This window comes from Pelobates fuscus, chromosome 6, assembly GCF_036172605.1.
Source record: "Pelobates fuscus isolate aPelFus1 chromosome 6, aPelFus1.pri, whole genome shotgun sequence".
NCBI classification, from domain to species: Eukaryota; Metazoa; Chordata; class Amphibia; order Anura; family Pelobatidae; genus Pelobates; species Pelobates fuscus.
The window spans coordinates 113,532,343-113,555,291 of record NC_086322.1 but is presented as its reverse complement, the minus strand read 5'-3'; the positions used below and the strand labels follow the sequence as shown (position 1 = coordinate 113,555,291).

Sequence of the window (22,949 nt, the reverse complement as noted above, 5' to 3'; positions counted from 1 at the left end):
GTGAGCAGTGTTATTCCCCTGCTCCCTGGGAAAAATGATTGCGCACCTGCTATCGTACCTGTACATGCTCACTAAATCTCCCAAAGCTAAGGGAGGCCATTGAATTGGAAAATACTTCAATTCTGAACCGTTTGGGTACGTAAGGACTGTTTGAGACCACAGCTCTATTTAATTTCCAAAAGTGACAGTTAATGAGCTCTAATTCTCACTAAAATGGGGAGAATTTTGTAGTTGATAGTTTTACAATGCATTTTATTAACGGACTACTTTTTTTTTTTTCCTCTTTCTTTCCAGAACTATGTCAGAGTGGTGGAAGTCTGGTGGGATGAATACAGAGATTACTTCTATGCCAGTCGTCCAGAAACCAAAGCCCTAGCCTTTGGAGATATTACTGAGCTGAAAAGGTTCCGGGAAGACCACAACTGCAAAAGCTTTAAATGGTTCATGGAAGAAATCGCCTATGACATTCCGTTACATTATCCACTTCCACCTAAAAATGTGGAATGGGGAGAGGTGTGTTTAGTATTTGCATAATGTTTGTATCAGAATGTTGAGTAAAGCTTTGCTATTTTACCTTTTCAGGGTTTTGAAAATCCCTTATTATTGTCATGACATGCCAGCATGGGATTGGTCGTCAATCTATTGATAGATCTATGTTGTAACAGCATCTTTCTGCATTTGATTGTTTGGCATCCCATCTCAAAATAATTTAATTAATGTTCTTATAAATTGGGGCCAGTCGTCAGGGAGAAAATAAATCAAAGAGATCTAATGAAGAAAAATGCATAAAACATGTATTTCTAAACATGTTAAATGACAATTCACATGAACTGATTATGCTGCGAAAAAAATGCAATTTTCAAGTGTTAAATACTGCATGTACAGATATAGCTAATAGATGAAAGCAGACTTTGCACATATAGTATACACAGTACCAATGAGGCAATAGTAACAGCATTTATAAATTCTTTATATTTACATTTATAAGGTTCCATAGTCTAAATGGAAATGATTGTATTTTCTTAAAGCCCCTAACAGGACAACAGTTTAATAAATATATGAAAACATTAAATGTTATAATGGAATACTGGTACCAGAAGAATTGAAGACTCAGGCTTTCGATCTAGCATGTGATGATGATGATAGAACCCATAATGAAGTAGCTTAGAGAATTGGATTCAGATTTTGAGGAAAGGTATGTGGTGAGAAGTGGTGGCTAAGGGGCCGAGTAGATTAGAGATTTGGTATCTTTCAGTAACTAGTATGGGAGAATTGTATGGGTTAGTGTTAGATTGTAAGCTTTTCTAAATATTTCAGAAAGCACATAAAAGAAACACTGCAAGGATAGGAATTCCAAAGGACAGGTGCGGCGAGGGAAAAGTCTTGGAGATGGAGAGTTAGGAAGGGATGCAATAACTCGGAAGTTTAACAAATAAAGACTTTTTATGAGCACTCAGCAAGTGTTTACCAATTGACCATAAAAATATTTTGTCCCTCTCCAACTTAGAAGTAGATTATATTTTATTCTTCTGACCTGCAGAATCTTTGCATATTTGTTCTCATCTGCCTTAGTACATAGCGATAGAGGAACAAAACGTGTATATATATATATATATAAGTACATGCTCCTTAGGGTTTACCATCTCAATCACATGTATTGCTGTTATCATGAGTATCCCACATTGTTCATATACAGCATGAAACATGTTGTCATGGCAGCTGCCTTTGCATTACTATATTCTGCTAGTTTCTCATGTGTTAAATTGTCTGCATGTTGTGCTATCTGGCACATGTTCCATTGATTCAGCGCTATGGATGAACTGCTAGCTGCTGACACCAAGCTGTCCGTATTAATGCATCATTTGATTCTTTTGTGTTTTCTTCGATATCACTCCAGCAAGTAAGCTTGCTTCTTATTTTATTTGTTGCATCCTAACAGCTGGACAAATCTACATTAGATCATTCCTATAACCATGAATTACCTATAACCAGGTTTGCTATCTTGTATAGTTAATATAACTACGGTGTTATTTACAGTGTTATTTGAGATAAGTGTGCCTATCTGATATTCATTTAATATGTTCTTCCTGTGCATAAAAATGGAGATTTTCTTTTGTCCTGACAATATTTTTAAATCATTTTCAGGGGTTGCTTTTTGTTTCAAGTACACAGCATTTCTTATATATTAGACTTGATTAAGAGCAACTCCAAAAAATGTTGTTTTGTCTTACAGTTAGTCTGATAACAATACACCACATCATCAGATTAATACAGTAATCCAACTATTTTAACTTGTATTGTACTATATTTTTGAAATTTGTAAGTGTGCTACTGTTTATTTATGTATAAGCGCACATTTTATCTTTTCTTTTTTTTTACTTTTTTTTATTTAAGATAAGAGGCTTGGAGTCTGGTTACTGCATAGATAGCATGGGTCATACAAATGGAGGTCTTGTGGAACTCGGACCTTGTCATAGAATGGGAGGAAATCAGGTATGTTCAAACTGAAGCTCCTAAAATGAGTGATTCCTAAATGTGAAATTGCTGTAAAAACATTGTAATAGAAATGTTAAACCTTAAGATACGTTTAAGTCTTTATTTTAATATTTTCTTACAGTTTGTGTGAGAAACATATGAACTGGCTCATTCGACATTTGCAGAACAACACTTGTATTATGTATTTGAATTTTCTTCTGTTGTATTTGGGGTTTATTTTGCGAATTAGTTTTCTATAGAGAGAAGCATTTAATTCAGTTCTTCTGGTGGAGCACAGCAAGTTCATTCTAGGTCCCCTATGCATTAGATTGGAGAAAAGTCATCATAACGTGGTTGAACTACAAGGGTCGCGGATGTCGCAAGTGCAACCGGGTCCTCTGTATTCCGCCTGTCATGGGGGCCCAAGAGCTGGCAGGCTGGCCATCTTAGTGCACAGCCAGCTGCCTCTTGAGGGTCCCAAAGGTGCTCTAAGCATGCTTAACCGGACCGCAGGTGCATAATCTGACTAAACAGTGTCCAAGGAGAGAATGTAGAAGGTGGCAGCAAGGTATCTATAATCTACATTCTCTTCCTGCACTGCTTCCTCGCCCGTCCTGCTGTCATGTTGGGAGGCATTACATGATGTCACTCCAACCCTAGCATCACAAAACGGCGTAGGCAGTTCAAGTACAAGAAGAGCACAAATATGACCTAGTGTAAGGATCCACTCCAGCTCTCTGTAAGGTAGGGTGGACTTTATAAAAAATAATAATAATAATAATTTTTGAGTGTGCGAGAGAATGTGTATGTGTGTGTCTTGGTATCAGAGAGAGTGTGTGTCTTCCAGTGTATATGTGTCAAATCAGTGAATGTGTGTGTAAGTAAAAATATGGTCCTTCCCCTACGTGTCGCCAGTGGCACAATCATTCTTTTCCTCCACACCATCCTACTCAGGTGTATTGCTTAGGGAACCGAGGAGGGGTGGTAAGGGCGGGCCCTTCTTTGATGCTTGCACCGGATCCCTGTGATTCCTAGTTACGCCCCTGAGCATAACTTTACGAGAGGGGAGCTGCTGCAGAGAGGAGAATGCCCTGGGGTTGGATTCCAGGTTACAGACAAGTTTTATGGTGTTTTTTTTTTTTTTTTTAAAAGAAGAAACTCTACTCTAAAAAGTTAATAATAAATATCTTTTATTTTTTAACATTAAACATGTTCCCTTACAGGCTTTATGAATATATTTTATGGATACATTTTTTCCTATTTCTTGCACCATGTGGGATATTCGTCTGCTGTACCACGTATAATATTGCTTGTTTGTTATTTCTATACATTTAATCTGTCAAAGTACAGTAACGGCCAAATGTGTAGTATTCACTAATGCCAAATGTGTATTGGTGAATATTACAAAACTCCCTTTTAACGTGTGTTACAAAAGCAGATACATTTTTGCAAGTCATGCTCTAGCTACATTTGTGGCAACGGCACCTAAAACTGGGATCCTACTATTTAAACAGAAAGCAGCATGTGAATTAATGTAGAAATAGTGAAAGCATTTCTTCCCAACAGTGTCATGGGAAAAATAAAGTACACCCTCTTTGAATTCTTTGGTTTTACATATCTGAACATAATAACAATCTTCTGTTCCTTAGCATGTCCTAAAATTAGGCAAATACAACCTCAGGTGAACAACAACACATGACATATTACACTGTGTATTGATTTATTTAACAAAAATAAAGCCAAAATGGAGAAGTCGCTTGGTATACTCCAGGAGTGCAGTGGAGACTATAAAAACAGAGCAAGTCTGTCTTCCCAGACCCTCTGCCTTCATATCACCTCTGGTAGCAGAGTTGTACTAAAGGCTTAATTTAATGATGTGGTTTTGGTCCAAAGACCCTACAGCAATGCTTACGTTTTGTCTAATTTTTCAGCTGTAGCATGGGAGTGTAACTCTCATTAATCTTACCCTAACCTTAAAAAACAAAAAAACCTTAATATAAAAGACACATAACAGTGAAGCATGTTTTAAGGAAAAATAATGAAACATCAGTGGTTTATCGTTATTATTATGATGTCTTCAAAACCATTATTTTCCCATAGTACATGCTATCCTGTTATGTATCGTGTGTGTGTATTATAAAGTTTGGTTTTACAATATAATGCAATTTTTTTTTTTGTAATTGTCATAATGTAGTAGTAGTTTTCAATTGCTATTCTTCCTAAGCATTTACTAGTGCGTTCTACTAGAAATGTTAAATATAAAATGATTGTTATTTAATTTTGTTTGTTTTTTCCTAGCTTTTCCGAATTAATGAAGCAAATCAATTGATGCAATATGATCAGTGTCTAACAAAAGACTCAGATGGATCTAAAGTGATGATTACACATTGTAATTTAAATGAATATAAGGAATGGCAATATTTCAAGGTATGTTTACAACATCCACTGCAGCAATGCTGAGATCAGAATTGTCCTGGAGTTTCCTTCTGCTGTCCTTCAGCTCTATTCAGCATTAAACTGTTTGTTTCTTGTTTTTTCAATTTTATTTTTGTTGTGCACAAAATGAACAAACATCCTTAGTACGCCACAACAGCAGTATCAAGGTATATAGAAATACAATATGCAATACAAGATCTGACATTTGCTATTCAGGCAGCAGCAGGTCGCTTAGGGTGAATCCTTGCATCAGATGGTCGGGAGTTCCTCTGCCGGGGCATCCGGAGTTTGAGGGCAGACATGATCTGCCATGTATTGCATGGCGTCAAGCTCATTGCCCCGAGAGGTGAATAGTGCCGCTGGGTTTTATCCCCTGTCTGCTTCGCCATCCTATTTTGTCGAAGACTTATTCTCAGCCAGAATTCCTCAAATATTTTATGTAGGCGCGATAGGACAGGCTCCATTTGGCCTCGTGGTGAGGCAAAAGATATGGAATCCACCATCTTAGCTCATGTGAAGGGGCTGAGTTCATGTGGCAAGAGCAGGTGCTAAGTTATAGTATCTCTAGGAGTTGGTAGGCTGGGTTTTTGATTGCTGATGCCGGGATGACCCTAACCGGCAGGGAGGGAATGGGAACCCCTACTGCATCCGCGTGCTCCAGCGTGATATCGGCCGCCTCTCCCACACCCGCACCCACAGGTAGGCCGCAAAAACTCTTTGGGTTCAGGCTGCCATGCACACGACCAAATAGCTTCAGAGGGAAGGTAGAGTCACGTGCATGATACCTACAGCTTTTAGATTGCTGATATTTGCATGGTATGTAGTTGTTTTTACCTTATAGCATGACTTTCCATACAGAGCTCAGTCATCACGCAACCATGCGGCTTGGCAGCCAGGCCCTGCCTCCCCCTTCCCCCCCCCCCCCCCCCATTAAACTGTTTTTAATGTTTTGAGAAAAAGATACAATACACAATATGCGGGAAAGAAAGTGTTAGCAACCAGTGCTATAAACCACCTGAGTGGGAACCCCTTGTACCACTCTAAATATCAAAATACAAATACATACAATTGGTGGAACACTTTGGGTGGATCTGTTGGAGAAATATATCACATAGAGTAATATAGTAAGAGAAAACAAACTAATTTAAAATCGAGAGTAAATACTCACAAACATGGAGCCAAATATAATCATAAGGCTCTCATGAGTAGCGCAGGAGGACTCTTTTAGGACGTCCTCAATCCTGCTTCTTGATGTGGTTTTTTTGGATGTGGGTCTTGCCTAGCCTTTATCAGCATCTAAGTGGCACATTTACTGGAAGCCTTACTAGAGGCTTCCATCTAAGTGGCACAGTAAATGTGCCACTTAGATGCTGATAAAGGCTAGGCAAGACCCACATCCAAAAAAACCACATCAAGAAGCAGGATTGAGGACGTCCTAAAAGAGTCCTCCTGCGCTACTCATGAGAGCCTTATGATTATATTTGGCTCCATGTTTGTGAGTATTTACTCTCGATTTTAAATTAGTTTGTTTTCTCTTACTATATGTCAGGGTACCTGTGGTCTCTACCTCCGAAAGAGGTAGAGACTTAGCTGTTCCTCCATCCAGACGGTCTGATGGCTCCCTTCCCCGCGGTCTATCCGGTCATGCTAGGCCGGCCGCGAGGGAGTGACTGCCTTTTACAGCATCTAGGCAGGAAGTAGTCATCAGGACACTCCCCCGGAACAACCTGTCAGTCAATGGCTGCAGGACCAATCAGGACGCCTTGGAGGCGTGGTTACTGCTCTGAACAGGGTATTTAACAGAGCTTCTTTCATTAGCTCATTGCCCTGTCGTGGTTCTAGCTTGTTCTAGTCACTCAGTGCTTGTGTATTCTATTATCCCTTTTGGTTTTGACCCGGCTTGTTTACCTTACTCTGCTTATCTCTGTTACCCTTGATTCGGCTTGTCTCTCGCTTACCTGTCTTCTGTTACCCTCGACCTCGGCTTGTCTTTGACCATTCTATACTGTACTACTTACGTTAGTCCGGCCATTCTAAGGTCCGGTATACGTATCTGGCTACTGTTTGTACTCTGCGTGTTGGATCCCTGTCCCGATCCTGACATTACGACAGGGCCAATGGATCCTGCAAGTACAAACAGTCAGCTGGCTGCTCCTGATCCTAGGTTTGAAGCCATGGATCACAGAATGGATCAGATGGCGCTTGCGCTACAGGCTCTATTAGCTTGTGCCAATAACCCACCAGAGGAGATACGTAATACCCCTGTTTCTCCTGTCGGTTCAGGTCTAGAGGTAGCCACAGTGGGTGCTTCTTCTCACATTACCCCCCCAGTACGCTATGGTGGGGCTCCTGAGAAGTGTCGTGGTTTTTTAAACCAAATTAGTATCCACTTTGAATTGCAACCTCGCTCTTATCCTACAGATAGGGCAAAAGTAGGATTTATTATCACCCTACTCATTGAGAAAGCTCTGAGAAGGGCCAACCCACTATGGGAGAACGATAATCCATTAGTTTATAACTATAACGCATTTGTAGCTGCTTTTAGAAGAACATTTGACCCTCCAGGTAGAAGGGTTAATGCAGCCAGATTACTGTTGCGTCTGAGACAGGAGAACCAAACACTGGTGGATTATGCACTAGAGTTCAGGTCTCTGGCGGCAGAAATCAAGTGGAATGAGCAGGCGTATATGGATGTATTTTTGAATGGCCTATCTGATGTAATCCTTGATGAGGTTGCTACCAGAGAACTCCCTGAGAATTTAGAGGATTTAATTTCGTTCATCTCTCGTATAGATTAACGTCTAAGAGAGAGACAGAACACTCGAGAGAGGAACCAGAGACCTTCTTTTAGGTTAGCTCCCGCTGTTCCAAGTCCTGACTCCACGATATCTTTGCTTACTGAACCTATGCAGAAAGGGTATACCCGCCTCTCTGAGGAGGAAAGACAGCACAGGAGAAGAGAGGGTTTGTGTATGTATTGTGGAGCCAAGGGTCATTTACTCTCGAACTGTTCTAACCGCCCGGGAAACGCTCGCACCTAAGTCTCTCTAGAGGACAGGCCTTGGGTGTTTCTATTTTGTCCTCTACTCCTGATTATAAAGATCACAGGCTTCTGCTACCAGTTTCCTTAACTTGGGGGAAGGAAGTAGTAAGGGCTATGGCATTGATAGATTCCGGTGCTGCTGAGAATTTTATCGACCAAGCCTTTGCTAGTAAGAACAATTTCCCATCCCAGCTAAGGGAGACACCTTTGGCCGTTGAGGCCATAGATGGTAGACCACTACTAGACCCTGTTATCTTTCGTGAGACCATACCCATTAATTTAAATGTGGGTATCCTACACGTGGAGAATTTATCTCTTCTGCTCATTTCGTCTCCTTCCGTTCCCATAGTTCTGGGGTACCCATGGTTGAAAAAACATAACCCTATTATCGATTGGGAGTTAGGAGAGATACTCTCGTGGGGCCAGGGCTGCCAGGATCGGTGTTTGTGCAAGGTTTCTCCATTAGCTAATATTAACATACCGGAGAATCCTACTCAGTCCACAGAAAGACAAATACCAGACCTTTACCTAGACTTAAGGGCAGTGTTTGACAAGAAGAATGCTGATTCTTTGCCTCCACACAGGTCATTTGACTGTAAGATTAAGCTTCTACCCGGCACTATGCCTCCGAGGGGCCATGTATATCCTTTGTCTGTTCAGGAAAACTCGGTTCTAGAGGAGTATATTCGGGAGAATTTAGAAAAGGGATTCATCAGGAGGTCTTCTTCTCCGGCCGGGGCTGGGTTCTTTTTCATTAAGAAGAAGGATGGCACGCTGAGACCTTGTATCGATTACCGAGGCTTGAATAAAATAACTGTCAGAAATGCCTATCCTATCCCACTGATTTCCGAGTTATTTGATCGTCTTAAGGGCTCCAAAATCTTCGCCAAGTTAGATCTCAGAGGGGCTTACAATTTGGTGAGAATCCAGCAAGGTCACGAGTGGATGACGGCATTCAATACCCGGTATGGCCATTACGAATACACTGTTATGCCATTTGGACTATGCAATGCTCCTGCAGTATTTCAAGATTTGATTAATGAGGTACTTAGGGAGTTTCAGCATGATTGTGTTATTGTTTACCTGGACGACATACTAATACACTCTAAGGAGATTGAGACTCACCATAGACAGGTCAGGAAGGTATTACACAAGCTGCTGCAACATGGTCTATATTGCAAATTGGAGAAGTGCAGTTTTGATCAGTCTCAGGTAGACTTTCTTGGATACGTGATTTCTGGGGAGGGTTTTAAAATGGATCCTGTAAAACTTCAATCTATTTTAGACTGGCCCTTGCCCAAAGGACTCAAGGCTATCCAGAGGTTTATTGGTTTTTCCAACTACTATAGGCGCTTCATTAAAGGATACTCCTCTATCATTGCGCCTATTACCAATATGACCAAACAAGGGGCTGATACTAAGTTCTGGTCTAAGGAAGCTCTGGGTGCTTTCAAGACTCTCAAGGAACTTTTTGCCTCGGCTCCCATTCTAGTCCATCCTGATACGACTCTGCCTTTCTTGCTCGAGGTCGATGCCTCTGAGACAGCAGTTGGGGCTGTTCTGTCTCAAAGGTTAGGGGTGGATAAACCGTTACACCCTTGTGGTTTCTTCTCTAAGAAATTTTCTGGGCCTGAGAGCAGATATGACATCGGGGAAAGGGAACTGTTAGCAGTCATTAAAGCCTTAAAGGAGTGGAGACATTTGTTGGAGGGGACCCTACACCCTATTACGATTTTGACGGACCACAAAAACTTGTCCTATATTGGGGAGGCTAAGCGCTTATCCTCTAGACAAGCTCGTTGGTCCTTATTCCTGACTCACTTCAATTATGTACTGACTTACAGACCTGGTTCTAAAAACTCTAAAGCCGATGCATTATCTCGCCAATATGAACCTTCTACTGTACCTGAACCAGTTCTTTCTTCTATAGTTCCGAAATGCAATATCATTGCTAATACGAATCTCAGGATTCATTCTCCATTACTGGCCGAGATCATTAAGTTGCAACATCTAGCACCTAAACAGACTCCTGCGGGCCGTCATTTCGTTCCTCCTGCTCTTCAACTGGAACTTTTACAGTGTTTACATAATAGCAAGATGGCGGGACATCCTGGTATTCGCAAAACTTACGCGTTGATCTCTAAGGACTTCTGGTGGCCTGCTTTACGGAGGGATATTGAGGAGTTCATCGCTGCATGTGAAGTTTGTACTAAAACCAAACAACCCCATACGCTTCCATGTGGATTCCTGCAACCCTTGGAGGTTCCTGAAAAACCATGGTCCTGTTTGGCCATGGACTTTATTGTCGATCTACCCATCTCTAAAAGACAGACTGTTATCCTCACCGTGGTTGACAGGTTTACTAAGATGGCACACTTCATTCCCCTGCCTAAACTCCCGTCTTCTCCTGAATTGGCAGAGATATTCGCTAAGGAGATTTTTCGCCTACACGGGATACCCTCTCAAATTGTATCGGACAGAGGCTCCCAATTTGTTTCCCGCTTTTGGAGGTCCTTCTGCTCTCAACTTGGTATTAAATTAAACTTTTCTTCTGCCTATCATCCTCAGTCTAACGGAGCTGCTGAACGTACCAACCAGAAAATTGAACAATATTTACGATGCTTTGTTTCTGAACACCAGGATGATTGGGTCGGTTTGATTCCTTGGGCGGAGTTTGCACACAACAATCTCGTTTGCGATTCTACTCATTCAAGCCCCTTCTTCATGAATTATGGTTTTCATCCGTCTATTCTTCCTTCGGATTCCCCTTCCCAGGGGGTGCCGTCGGTTGATGTTCATGTTGCCAATTTGAGGAAGTTGTGGGATCAAACTCGACAAATCCTTGTGCACAACTCTATGTTGGTCAAGAAACACGCTGATAAACGTAGAAGGGCGGCTCCGGTCTTTGTTCCAGGTGATAGGGTATGGCTGAGCACGAGGAACATCCGTTTAAAAGTGCCCTCCATGAAGTTCGCTCCTCGTTATATTGGACCCTACAGGGTGCTGACCCGTATCAATCCAGTTGCGTATCGTTTAGCTCTTCCTAATACCTTACGCATCCCGAACTCGTTTCACGTTTCATTGCTGAAACCACTCATATGTAACAGATTTTCCTCCACAATAGCCCCTCCTCGCCCCGTTCAGGTGGAGGGTCAGGAGGAGTATGAGGTTAACTCTATTATTGATTCTCGAATCTCCCGGGGGAGAGTACAATATCTGGTTGATTGGAAGGGATATGGTCCTGAGGAGAGGAGTTGGGTACCTCAGGAGGATGTTCATGCTCCCCGTCTCCGCAGGGCGTATCACTCTCGCTTCCCATCTCGTCCCGGTTCATTCCGCCCGGTGGGCGTATCTGAGAGGGGGGGTACTGTCAGGGTACCTGTGGTCTCTACCTCCGAAAGAGGTAGAGACTTAGCTGTTCCTCCATCCAGACGGTCTGATGGCTCCCTTCCCCGCGGTCTATCCGGTCATGCTAGGCCGGCCGCGAGGGAGTGACTGCCTTTTACAGCATCTAGGCAGGAAGTAGTCATCAGGACACTCCCCCGGAACAACCTGTCAGTCAATGGCTGCAGGACCAATCAGGACGCCTTGGAGGCGTGGTTACTGCTCTGAACAGGGTATTTAACAGAGCTTCTTTCATTAGCTCATTGCCCTGTCGTGGTTCTAGCTTGTTCTAGTCACTCAGTGCTTGTGTATTCTATTATCCCTTTTGGTTTTGACCCGGCTTGTTTACCTTACTCTGCTTATCTCTGTTACCCTTGATTCGGCTTGTCTCTCGCTTACCTGTCTTCTGTTACCCTCGACCTCGGCTTGTCTTTGACCATTCTATACTGTACTACTTACGTTAGTCCGGCCATTCTAAGGTCCGGTATACGTATCTGGCTACTGTTTGTACTCTGCGTGTTGGATCCCTGTCCCGATCCTGACACTATATTACTCTATGTGATATATTTCTCCAACAGATCCGCCCAAAGTGTTCCACCAATTGTATGTATTTGTGTTTTTAATGTTTTGCTGCTACAAAAAGAGTCCCCAGCAGTCCTTCCTCTCTGTGCTGCTTGTGCTAGTGAGGAAGCATTAGACTGAGTGGCAGTGGGCGGCTGTGATTGGCTGAGAGTAGCGTCTGACCGCATTCACACTATCACAGTACCGTTGAAGTTATGATTTGGTATGGCTACCAGGAAGTATGTAATCTTTGCTTTAGCCACACCTCCAGCAGGGGCATGGCTATGGGAAGCCTGGCAACCTTATTCATTGTTAAACTGCTCAAAAATGGTTTAACACTGGATGGACAGTGCAAGGGGATTCCAGGCACTATAACCAGTTCAATAAGATGAAATTATAATAGTGCCTACAGTGTCTCTTGAAACGGTAACCGTCACATTTCAGGACTTTTTGATAATTTTTTTAATTAACCCCTAAATGTACTAAATATATCTTCTTTTTTTTTTTTTATTCATTGGTGTCATTTTTAAATAAGCAATGATTACCTTTTTAAGAGATCTGTACATATAGCTTAAAACTCTGGTCATTTAGTTAAAAATGAATATGTAATGGCTGTAATTTCATTAGCTACATCTGATTCATATGAAGTGCTTCAATTTTTGTATATTAATTAAATTAAATGGACAAACTTGACCTTGTGAAAAAGTCAGACTTTCCTAAGCTTCAAAGTGAAAGGTCATGTGTATATTGGTACATTTAATCTGATGTTTTATTCTAGTAATAAAAGGGAATATAAATATTTAGTTCACAATGATCACAATGACTGTCATTATCCAATCAATATTTTTTTTCTGACATTTGGCCAATATTGCTTGGGAGTTTTCAACGTTCTCAAAATCCAAAATGTCACAACCTTTTTCTATCAGTAATACTACCAAAGATAAAAATTGTTATCAGCTTAAAACCAGCCTTAAATTTAGTCATTGTCAGTCACGTGATCTCAAGATTAATAGTCCAAGATTGCGCACTTATCAACAGACAAAACGAAACTATGAGGGACTTTCCGCATTTAGCAAGGAATGTAATTGCTAATTTATTTTTGTTTTCTTCTTTCCCTTTAGAGCATGCATAGATTCCTTTATATTCCTAACGGAAAATGTTTGGACCGTTCCGAAGTTTTACATCAAGTATTTATGTCAGACTGTGATTCCAGCAAAAAGACGCAAAAATGGGAAATGAACAACATCCTAAGCGTCTAGAACTGGAAGCTGACATATGTATGGCAGAATATGGCCTGAAACCTGCTGCAATTGTTAACTTTGTACAGTCCTCAATCTTCTCCACTCAATGAAGAATACTGGACACCTATGAGAAATGTGTCATCCCGTCATCCCGCAGTTAATGTTTACAAGACTGCTTTTACCTTAAGACTTTTTAGACGTTTACATCATCTTGTTTCAAGATAATGTTAGTAAAAGTGCTTCTAGCTCTGTTTGTAGGAACAAAGCTAAAGACTATTTTTTGGGGGAATATACTCAGGGGTTTGAAGGTAGTTTTTAACTCACACTTGAAAATGATTTTGGGTAGCCAGACATTCATGTTTTTTGGTGATTGTCTCGATCTTTATTTAATATTCACTTTTATTTTATTTTCAAAGCACTGCCACAGCTCCTTTAAGCTACGGTGGCCTTTGTCCGTGCTGCTGTTCAGAATGGAAAATCAGAAAATGAAAAGCATAATTTTTAGTGCCTCTTTTTTGTTTTGTATTTTAGACAATGTATGTCTAATAGGAACTGACTTAGACTTCAATAGTCCTAATATCTACATAGGAAAACTTTGTACATCGCCTAAATTTGAAGAACTCGAGGACTAAGTATTGAGTGTTGATGCCGTTTAGTTTTAAGAATGCCCACCACCCAATGAAACGATGGCTGTCCAGATAATTTTTTTTGCTTTTGAACATCCCTTTCTTTGTTTTATGCATATAATCAAAATTCTGCTTCTTATATTTTTGGAATATAGGTTGAATTGCTTCATATCAATAGTGGTGGAGAGAGAGGACAGAATGTCATCAATTTTTTAAGAGATCATCAACTTGTGATGTCACTTTATCCTTGGCTTCTTAGTCTTCTCCTCTAACCACTATTCAAATTAAGAGAGGTTTGCAGTAAATAATCTGTATGCATATACATGCTCTCATATAAATGATGCCATCTATACCCTGACAAAGATCCCACATTTAGTGTTTAAGGATCTTACATTGAGAGAGTTGGCAAATAGCACCAAAATAGTGTTATGTCAATCCTTGTTATGTAGGCATACAATGTGCTGAAGCTCAAGAAAATGTCTTCTTTGTCCATCAGATTCTTAAACCTAGTATGTTAAAATAGAGATAGCTTATCCCAGTTGTAATGTCAATGTCACAGTCTTTATTAGCAACCAAGTGACAGGAGACACTCTTGGCTGTCCTAACATCCTGAACCTGTATGTAGGTCCTGTACTATACCTGAGTAATCAAAAGAGCATTATGCAATATATAGACATGCCAGTAAACCCTCAATCTAATGTACTGTACACAAAATGTTAAATGTTTTTTGTTATTTTTAATCCATTACGACAACTATTTGACATTCACCAAACCATTGTAATCTGGCATCTATTTTAGAAGAAAAGTGGTACAGAAACAAGCTGCTAAATGGTGTTTGTTTATTTAGGATTAATCACTCTAAACATTGAATATGTTGTCCCTGAACATTAAAAGCTACTGATTGAGTACTAATCTACAAAGTGATTTGCAAGATACGTGGCTGTAAATATTCAGATAAACAGTGTGATTTTCTAGCCATACCTTAGAGAGCTTAAGCACTTGTTCAATTATATGGAATACATAAAACCATTGTATGTTGGCATCAACACAAAGGATTGAGTAATCATAGACTCTAAAATAGGATTTGAAATGTAGCTAAAGGCTATCATAGTATGGAGTTTAGTAGTAGCCATATAACACCAAGTTAGTAATGCAGCCATAAAAATTATTAAATCTGGAACACACTGTTGTTTCATGCAAAAGGGCAATGAAGTTAGCACATTTCCTCTACTGAATATCATCTCAAAAATATGAGTGCCATAGACATTTTTCTATTAAATAAATGGTTTCATTTTGGTCTGGACTTCACATCATAGTAAACACACAACGCTATAGCCCATGTCTTGGTAATAGGAGCAGCACTGCTGAACAACATCTTAAAACATACAGGGTATTTCTTTAAAGTGAGAATTCAAAGTGAATTTCAAATTTAATTCCAAATTATCTGACTTAGAGCTCACATGGAGAATTTTTTTGATTTGCCTATTTTTGGTCTAGAATTTGAAATTCATTTTAAATTCTTATTTAAGTGAATACCCCTGTTAGTGTTTGTTGATTCTAGGGTATAGAAATATCTAAATCCTTTCATATAGAGGATCAGATATTACACACTCCATTTCATTAGATAATATGCATCCCACATTTCCTTACTGGACAACTTTCTGACATTTGTTGACAGACTGGTTCCCAGTACTAAGTGTTCAGTAAAATATTATTACACATCGTATTAATCCGCTTAAACCATACAAAGATAAATACCAGTATGACAAATACGAGCTTCCAAAATGAATTCTACTATTTGATGTTAATTGGTTTTGTCATTGTCATATGTGTAAAGGACAAGTAATAATAATAGATGCGAAGTATGTGATTACAAGTTATCAGACCAATTTAAGTCTCCAACTTTAATAAGAATCAACTATGTTGATATATACACCTTTCCAGTCCTATGAAAAACCAATAGATAAGTATGAATAGCATAATATTAGTGCTTAAAGGAAGACAATTTTGTTAGGAATACAAAACTCTATTCCTAACACTAATGTTTATTTCTTCCCCTTCTCCTGTGAGCATTAGGTGTTCCCCAAAGGAAAGCATTGAAGGTCCAACTCAGTGAAAATGCAGGAAACACACTATAGTGTTCTTCTGCCTCTGCACCCCTGGTCAAGAAAGGGTTAAAAATTATTTCACTTACCTGATGCCAGCACCAAGGCCCCTCGGGACCTCCTCCAGTGTCATCAAGGTGATGGTGTACCTAAGGTGCACGTGAAAATGCAGGAAGGGCCTCTAGTGGCTAGGAGACATACACTATTGGCAGTCTTAGTTTCTCTAAAACTGCAGCGTTTTACATTGCAGGTTAAGGGGACAATGTCCCTGCATACAGACCACTTTGTTGAAGTTGTCTGGATGCCTATTGTGTCCCTTTAAGCAAACTGTGTTCTAGAAAGGAGTGTGTTTATGTATTGCACCCAATTTCTTAGAATTCTGGACTGCAGTTGAGTGGAAAGTGTTCTTGTCTGATAACATATACACTGTTCTATTATATATCAGGCTAAGAAATAAAACGCTCCATAATGTTTCATTTGTGCTGGATTATACATGCTATTGTACTATATAGATGCTGTTTTCATTTTTTTTATATATATATTTTCTTTAATGGCAGGCTGCCATAATTGTATATTAAATCTCAAATGCATAATAGACAGGACTACTGTCACCCCTTGATTGACGAGAAATTGATTACTAGAAGTACATTACAAAAAAAGTCATCTCCTAAGGAGATTCACTGATTAAAAGCAATATTTTAAGCAAGTCATAAACAAAGTGGTTAAAACCAAAGAAGTTCACCTGAAAATCAGTATAAGTGCTGAGAAGACCGGTACATACAAAAATAAATCAAATAAAAGCTGCTGTCCTGTGTTAATAAGTACTAAAGTAGTTATGGTAGGGATGTCCTCGCACAGTAATAAAACTCGTTCCTCCGTGTTGTCTTTACTGTACAGTATGTAGAAATAATATCAATGATGCAGAAAAACTACAAGGCACAGGCACTTGTGAATATAGAGAAGGACTCTTGAGTCATGCAGGTCTCTGTATTGCGCACTATGCATCATTGTAAGAAAGAAGGCACTTCCAGTGCAGTTTGTGTGTATTTTAAATGGGTATTTTGTGCAATTAAAACAAACAAAACAACTATCTGTGAATTTAAATGTGTATATTGAGACTGCACACCTTACTAATCATTAAGCACGTTGTAATCTCATACTGTTTGTAATGTTTTCCTACTGTCGTCTGAAACCGATCTCATGATTTTTATTTGTAATCTGATAACATCACTATGCATTTCTACTCATTTTTTTTAAGTTTGATTTATGCAGATTTTGATACACTGTAATTTTCTGTAGAAATTGTATAAATTCAAAATAAATTTTATTAGGGATATATTTGGGGAATTTATCTGTTAATTTGGGGGATGCTTGTTTTTCTAGGTGCAAGAATAAATATTTTAATTTGTGTTTCTACTGTGTGTGCTTCATCTGATCTGCTATACTAAAGTTCATTCAACAAAGTGTTGTGTAGTATTGGTGGCTATATGTTCGGGAGGTTGCATGTCCAATTTTAGTTCCAGGAGATCGATGCCCAAACACCTCTGCCTGTGTTTGCGGGAACAAGATGGCCACCACCTCGTGGTCGTTCATATGAAATGCCACCCTGACAAACACTTAGAACACTGTGGTGGAAATTGTTACAAACTGTCAATTAACAAAAAAAGGTGGAAGAATAATACAAGGGTCTCTGGGCTAAAGGGGTAGGGTATGGACCCAAGTAGTGAATAAACGTTTGAGGGGAGAAAGGATTTTTAGCCCAAAATAGAAGTCGTACGATAATAAAACATAGCTTTTAATATATCAATTAGTAAAAAGGATTATATTGTAACCAAGAGGTGGCAATAGAATATAACCACACAGGAAATATAATAATTGAATACAATGATACTTAGTGATCTATTAACAATATGTAGAGTGCTAGAAAAGCAAAAAATATATATATATTTACATGATTTAAGTGGCAACACTATGTGCGAAACGTGTCCTGTGAGGGATAAAGTATACTTGGTAACTAATATTGGTAAGATACAACATAATATCCTAGTTGCCAGGGGGAATGCTCGGCTAAACAGTGCTCAGTCTCTATATAGCATCTGCTAGAAGTATGTAGAAATGTAGAATACTGCTCATTGTATTAGCTAATCTGTGCCTTTGAGGGCACCTGTGTTTACCAAAGGTAAACAGAATCTATCTGACACTTAGTTAAGCAGTATGCAAGTGCATACGGTTGAAGAATAGGTAATTTGGTATGATAGAGGTGTCTTAATTTATTGATGCATACATTAATGGTGAATATTATATAGGGGAGGTTATTATTGACAGAAAATAGTATAAACAAATAGTTTGTGCCATGTATATCTAAGACTTTGGTCTGGTTAGATTACTTATGTAAATAGTTGGTTTGATTAGGAGAAAAGTTGAGAGAGCTTATATTATGAGTGAATGAATGGGGTATAATTAAATTCTTAATTTAACCCCTTGGGTGCCATCGTTTGGTATTTGTAAATGAATCTGGATTCTCTTTGAAGTAATTGGAGGTTAAAATTGCCTTTGCGTGAGGTGGAGATTCATTTTTCAATGGCCTGAAATCGCAAGTTGTTTGAATGAGCGTAGTGAAAATTAATCAAGTGCCTGGCGATGGGGGTGAAATTACCAGAGCTATTGACTGAGTTAATATGTTGGAGTAAATGTCGTCTAAATTCCTGGTAGGTCTTACCAATGTATTGTTTTTCACAAGAGCAGGTAATTAAGTATATGACTTTGGTGGTACTGCAATTCACAAAGGCATTTGTGTTGACTGTTATATTTGTTCGGTCAGACTTAGTAGACTTGCTCGGTGATATGTATCTGCATGCCTTGCAGTGACCACATCAATAGATCCCTTTGGTAGGAATGAGCCAGTGTTGGTCCATGGTTTTAGTTTCTAGATGGCTACGTAAATATCAGAATGAGAGAAAGGTAAAAAAAAGTCAAAGAAAGTCTTTTTGAGCATAAAGAGACACTGTAGGCACCCAGACCACTTCAGCTCATTGAAGTGGTCTGGGTGCAATGTCCCATCTCCCTTAACCCTACAGTGGTAATTACTGCCCCTCCTCTAGTGGCAGTATACAAAACATTCACTAGAGGGTTTTCCGGGTGCTTAGACAAATTTTGGTCATCTAAATGACGCTGGACGTCCTCACGCTATGCATGAGGCCTTTTAGCGTCACCAGAATTCTCACAGGAAAGCATTGGTCAGTGTCCTCTATAGTCCAGTCAGCCTTAAAGGAAGACTATAGGCACCTACACTTTATCTAATTGTTCCTGTTCCCTTTACCCTGCATTGTAAAACACTGCAGTTTAAAAAAAAAACTGCAATGTTTACATTGTTGCAATGTTAAGACTGCCTTTAGTGGCTGTCTCTCAAAGAGCCACTAGAGACCTATTAAAATAATATGATGAAACACACTAATACACTAACGCGTTTCGCCAAGGAGCAGGGAACTCTTTGATAAATAAGAAATATAGAAAAAAGGGACAACGCTAATAACAATTGCTAGTTTAAAATAAAATTATTGGGAGGCAGCTAACCCCAGAAGTGGGGATCCCTCTTCCGCGCTTAGGTGACAGTAAAAAAAGTAAAAACAACAGAAGGGGTAGCGCCACAGAGTCATATAACCAAAAGTGCAGAGAAAAACAACCTAAATTGGGAAAATATGATTGTATATACAGAAATGTCCAGATTTTAAAGTCCAGAGGTTGGATAAGCCCAACACTAGTATTCAAATATGGATGCAAGTTAGCCAGGGGTGGTATCCGGAGGTTCAACCAGGATTCTTCTATCGGGATGTCAGAGATGATCAGCAGTGGATCCGTATGTGGAAAAAGAAAGGAGATGACGGTACAGTATATTCTAACAGGGAGAGTATAAAATGGATAAGATATGGTCCTACTCACGTTTTATGGAGCTAGAACTAGCTCCAGTATGGATAGCGTGCAGTGGTACAATCCCCACTTTAAAGGATACGTGAATATGGGTGAATATAGGTTCTCAGTTGTGTGAGGACCATAAAATATAAAAAGAAACGACAAATAGTGTTCACAGTTTAAAATACCAGGAATATAGATAGCAAATATTGTACTCCCTTGTTCCAGAGCAGGCGAATTGCTCTATGGATAGGGCGTGGGTGGAATAATCCCCACCAAAACAGATATGGGGGGAGGAGGAATGAATAAAGATGGATATAGAGGGCAATAGAAAGCAGGGACAGGGTGGTAAAGCCTGCTATTTGGCAAAATGCACTAATGTATTAGTGTATCAGTGCACATCCTGCTACATGCCTGGATGAATCTGCCCGGGCTCCATACCTCTGTGGTGGGTGTGAGCGAGTGGCTTTTCTGGAAGCTCAGATTGGAGATCTGAAGAGGCAAATTGCAACACTGAGGGAGATTGACAATCTTGAGAGGAGTCTGCTGCCCACTGAGCAGAGCTTAGTGGGTGCAGGTAGTGGAGTGGGAGGAGATGAGACAGCTGGTGAGCAGGCACATAATTGGGTAACAGTGGGGTGAGGAAGCAGGGGGGAGAGAAGAGGAAAGGTTTAGCTAGTCCTGATCTTGTGCAGCTTAACAGATTTGCCCATTTGAGTGAAGATGTTGGGAGCATCAGCTCAGGAGTAGCTGTACTGCAGGAAGCTGTTCCTTCTAACATCCGTGGGAACAGCCCCTCTACTACGGGTGGGGTTGAGAGGGTAAGGAAGGCTAGACAGGTTGTAGTGGTAGGGGACTCTCTTATTAACAGAGTAGATAGGGTAATCTGCCACTCTGTTCGTCTCAACCGGACAGTTTTCTGTCTCCCGGGCAGGGCTGCCATCAGAAATTTTGGGGCCCCTGACAAAGCACAAGGTCTGGGCCCCTGCCCCCTCTCTCCCGGGCCCACCCACGCCCTACCTAGTCCGCTGACAATGATGCAGGACTGAATGTGGTGTGTATAGTGGAAGTGAATTAGAATGTGTGTAATGGATGTAGTGTTTGTGTGTATAAGATACTGTTTGTGCAGTGGATGCAGTGTGTGTACAGTGATGTAGTGTGTGTTTGTATGTACTAGAGGAAATGTGTTTGGGTGGATGCAGTGTCTAGTGGATGTAGTGTGTGTATTAGATGCAGTGTCTGTGTATAGTGAATGCAGAGTGTTTCAATTTGTGGTGGATGTAGTGTGTGTACTGTGAATACAGGATGTTTGTGCAGTGGATGCTGTGTGTACAGTTAATGCAGAGTGTGTGTCAGTAAAGTGAATCCAGAGTGTGTGCATAGTTTAGTGAATGCAGAGTGTGTGTTAGTGTGTAGCGGATGCAGAGTGTGTGTTAGTGTAGTGAATGCAGTGTGTTAGTGTGTAGTGAATGCAGAGGGTGTGTTAGTGTGTAGCGGATGCAGAGTGTGTGTTAGTGTAGTGAATGCAGAGTGTTAATGTGTAGTGAATGCAGAGAGTGTTTGAGTAGTGGATGTAGTGTGTGTACAGTGGTGTAGTGTGTGTTTGTGTAGTGGATGTAGTGTTTGTATGTACTAGATGAAATGTGTTTAGTGGATGCAGTGTCTGTAGTGGATGTAGTGTGTGTATTAGACGCAGTGTCTGTGTATAGTGAATGCAGTGTTTCAATTTGTGGTGGATGTAGTGTGTGTACTGTGAATACAGGATGTTTGTGTAGTGGATGTTATGTGTACAGTTGATGCAGAGTGTATGTTAGTGTAGTGAATGCAGAGTGTGTGTCAGTATAGTGAATCCAGAGTGTGTGCATAGTTTAGTGAATGCAGAGTGTGTGTTAGTGTGTAATAAATGCAGAGTGTGTGTTAGGGTGTAGTGAATGCAGAGTGTGTCAGTGTAATGAATGTAGTGTGTGTGTGTAAATTTGTAGTGAATGCAGTGTGTGTGTGTTAATGTGTAGTGAATGCTGAGAGTGTGTTAGTGTAGTGAATGCAGAGAGTGTGTTAATGTGTAGTGAATGCAGAGAGTGTGTTAGTGTGTAGCGGCTGCAGAGTGTGTGTTCGTGTAGTGAATGCAGAGTGTTAATGTGTAGTGTATGCAGAGAGTGTGTTAGTGTGTAGTGGATGCAGAGTGTGTGTTAGTGTAGTGAATGCAGAGTGTGTTAAAGTGTAGCGAATGCAGAGTGTGTGTCAGTATAGTGGATGCAGTGAGTGTGTTAGTGTGTAGTGTATGCAGAGTGCATGTTGTATTAGTGAATGCAGTGTGTGTATTGTATTAGTGTATTAGTGTATGCAGTGTGTGTGTGTGTGTTAGTGTATGCAGTGTGTGTTGTATTAGTGTATGCAGTGTGTGTGTTGTATTAGTGTATGCAGTGTGTGTGTTGTGTTAGTGTATGCAGTGTGTGTGTTGTATTAGTGTATGCAGTGTGTGTGTGTTAGTGTATGCAGTGTGTGTTGTATTAGTGTATGCAGTGCGTGTCGTGTCAGTGTATGCAGAGTGTGTGTTGTGTTAGTGTATGCAGTGTGTATTGTGTTAGGGTATGCAGTGTGTGTTGTGTTAGTGTATGTAGAGTGTGTGTTGTGTTAGTGTATGCAGTGTGTGTGTGTTGTGTCAGTGTATGCAGAGTGTGTGTTGTGTTATTGTATGCAGTGTGTGTGTTGTGTTAGTGTATGCAGTGTGTGTGTTGTATTAGTGTATGCAGTGTGTGTTATATTAGTGTATGCAGTGTGTGTTGTGTCAGTGTATGCAGAGTGTGTGTTGTGTTAGTGTATGCAGTGTGTGTTGTGTTAGTGTATGCAGTGTATGTGTTGTGTTAGTGTATGCAGCGTGTGTTGTGTTAGTGTATGCAGTGTGTGTGTGTGTTGTGTCAGTGTATGCAGAGTGTGTGTTGTGTTAGTGTATGCAGTGTGTGTTGTGTTAGTGTATGCAGTGTGTGTGTGTTGTATTAGTGTATGCAGTGTTAGTGTATGCAGTGTGTGTGTTGTATTAGTGTATGCAGTGTGTGTGTTAGTGTATGCAGTGTGTGTTGTATTAGTGTATGCAGTGTGTGTTGTGTCAGTGTATGCAGTGTGTGTTGTGTTAGTGTATGCAGTGTGTGTTGTGTTAGTGTATGCAGAG

The 22,949-nt window shown here is 40.2% G+C and overlaps 1 protein-coding gene across 2 annotated transcripts in view; it reads left to right on the top strand.

The window, feature by feature from the left end:
* GALNT7 (polypeptide N-acetylgalactosaminyltransferase 7) overlaps positions 1–17,287 on the top strand; it is a 147,747-nt gene extending 130,460 nt beyond the window's left edge. For both annotated transcript variants that reach the window (XM_063458167.1, XM_063458168.1), the window contains exons 10-13: positions 295–513; positions 2,395–2,493; positions 4,774–4,902; positions 13,021–17,287. In XM_063458167.1, the coding sequence (XP_063314237.1) occupies positions 295–513; positions 2,395–2,493; positions 4,774–4,902; positions 13,021–13,158 (585 nt within the window). In that variant the 3' untranslated portion in view covers positions 13,159–17,287. The remainder of the gene's footprint in view (positions 1–294; positions 514–2,394; positions 2,494–4,773; positions 4,903–13,020) is intronic.
* The last annotated feature ends 5,662 nt before the right edge of the window (positions 17,288–22,949 follow it).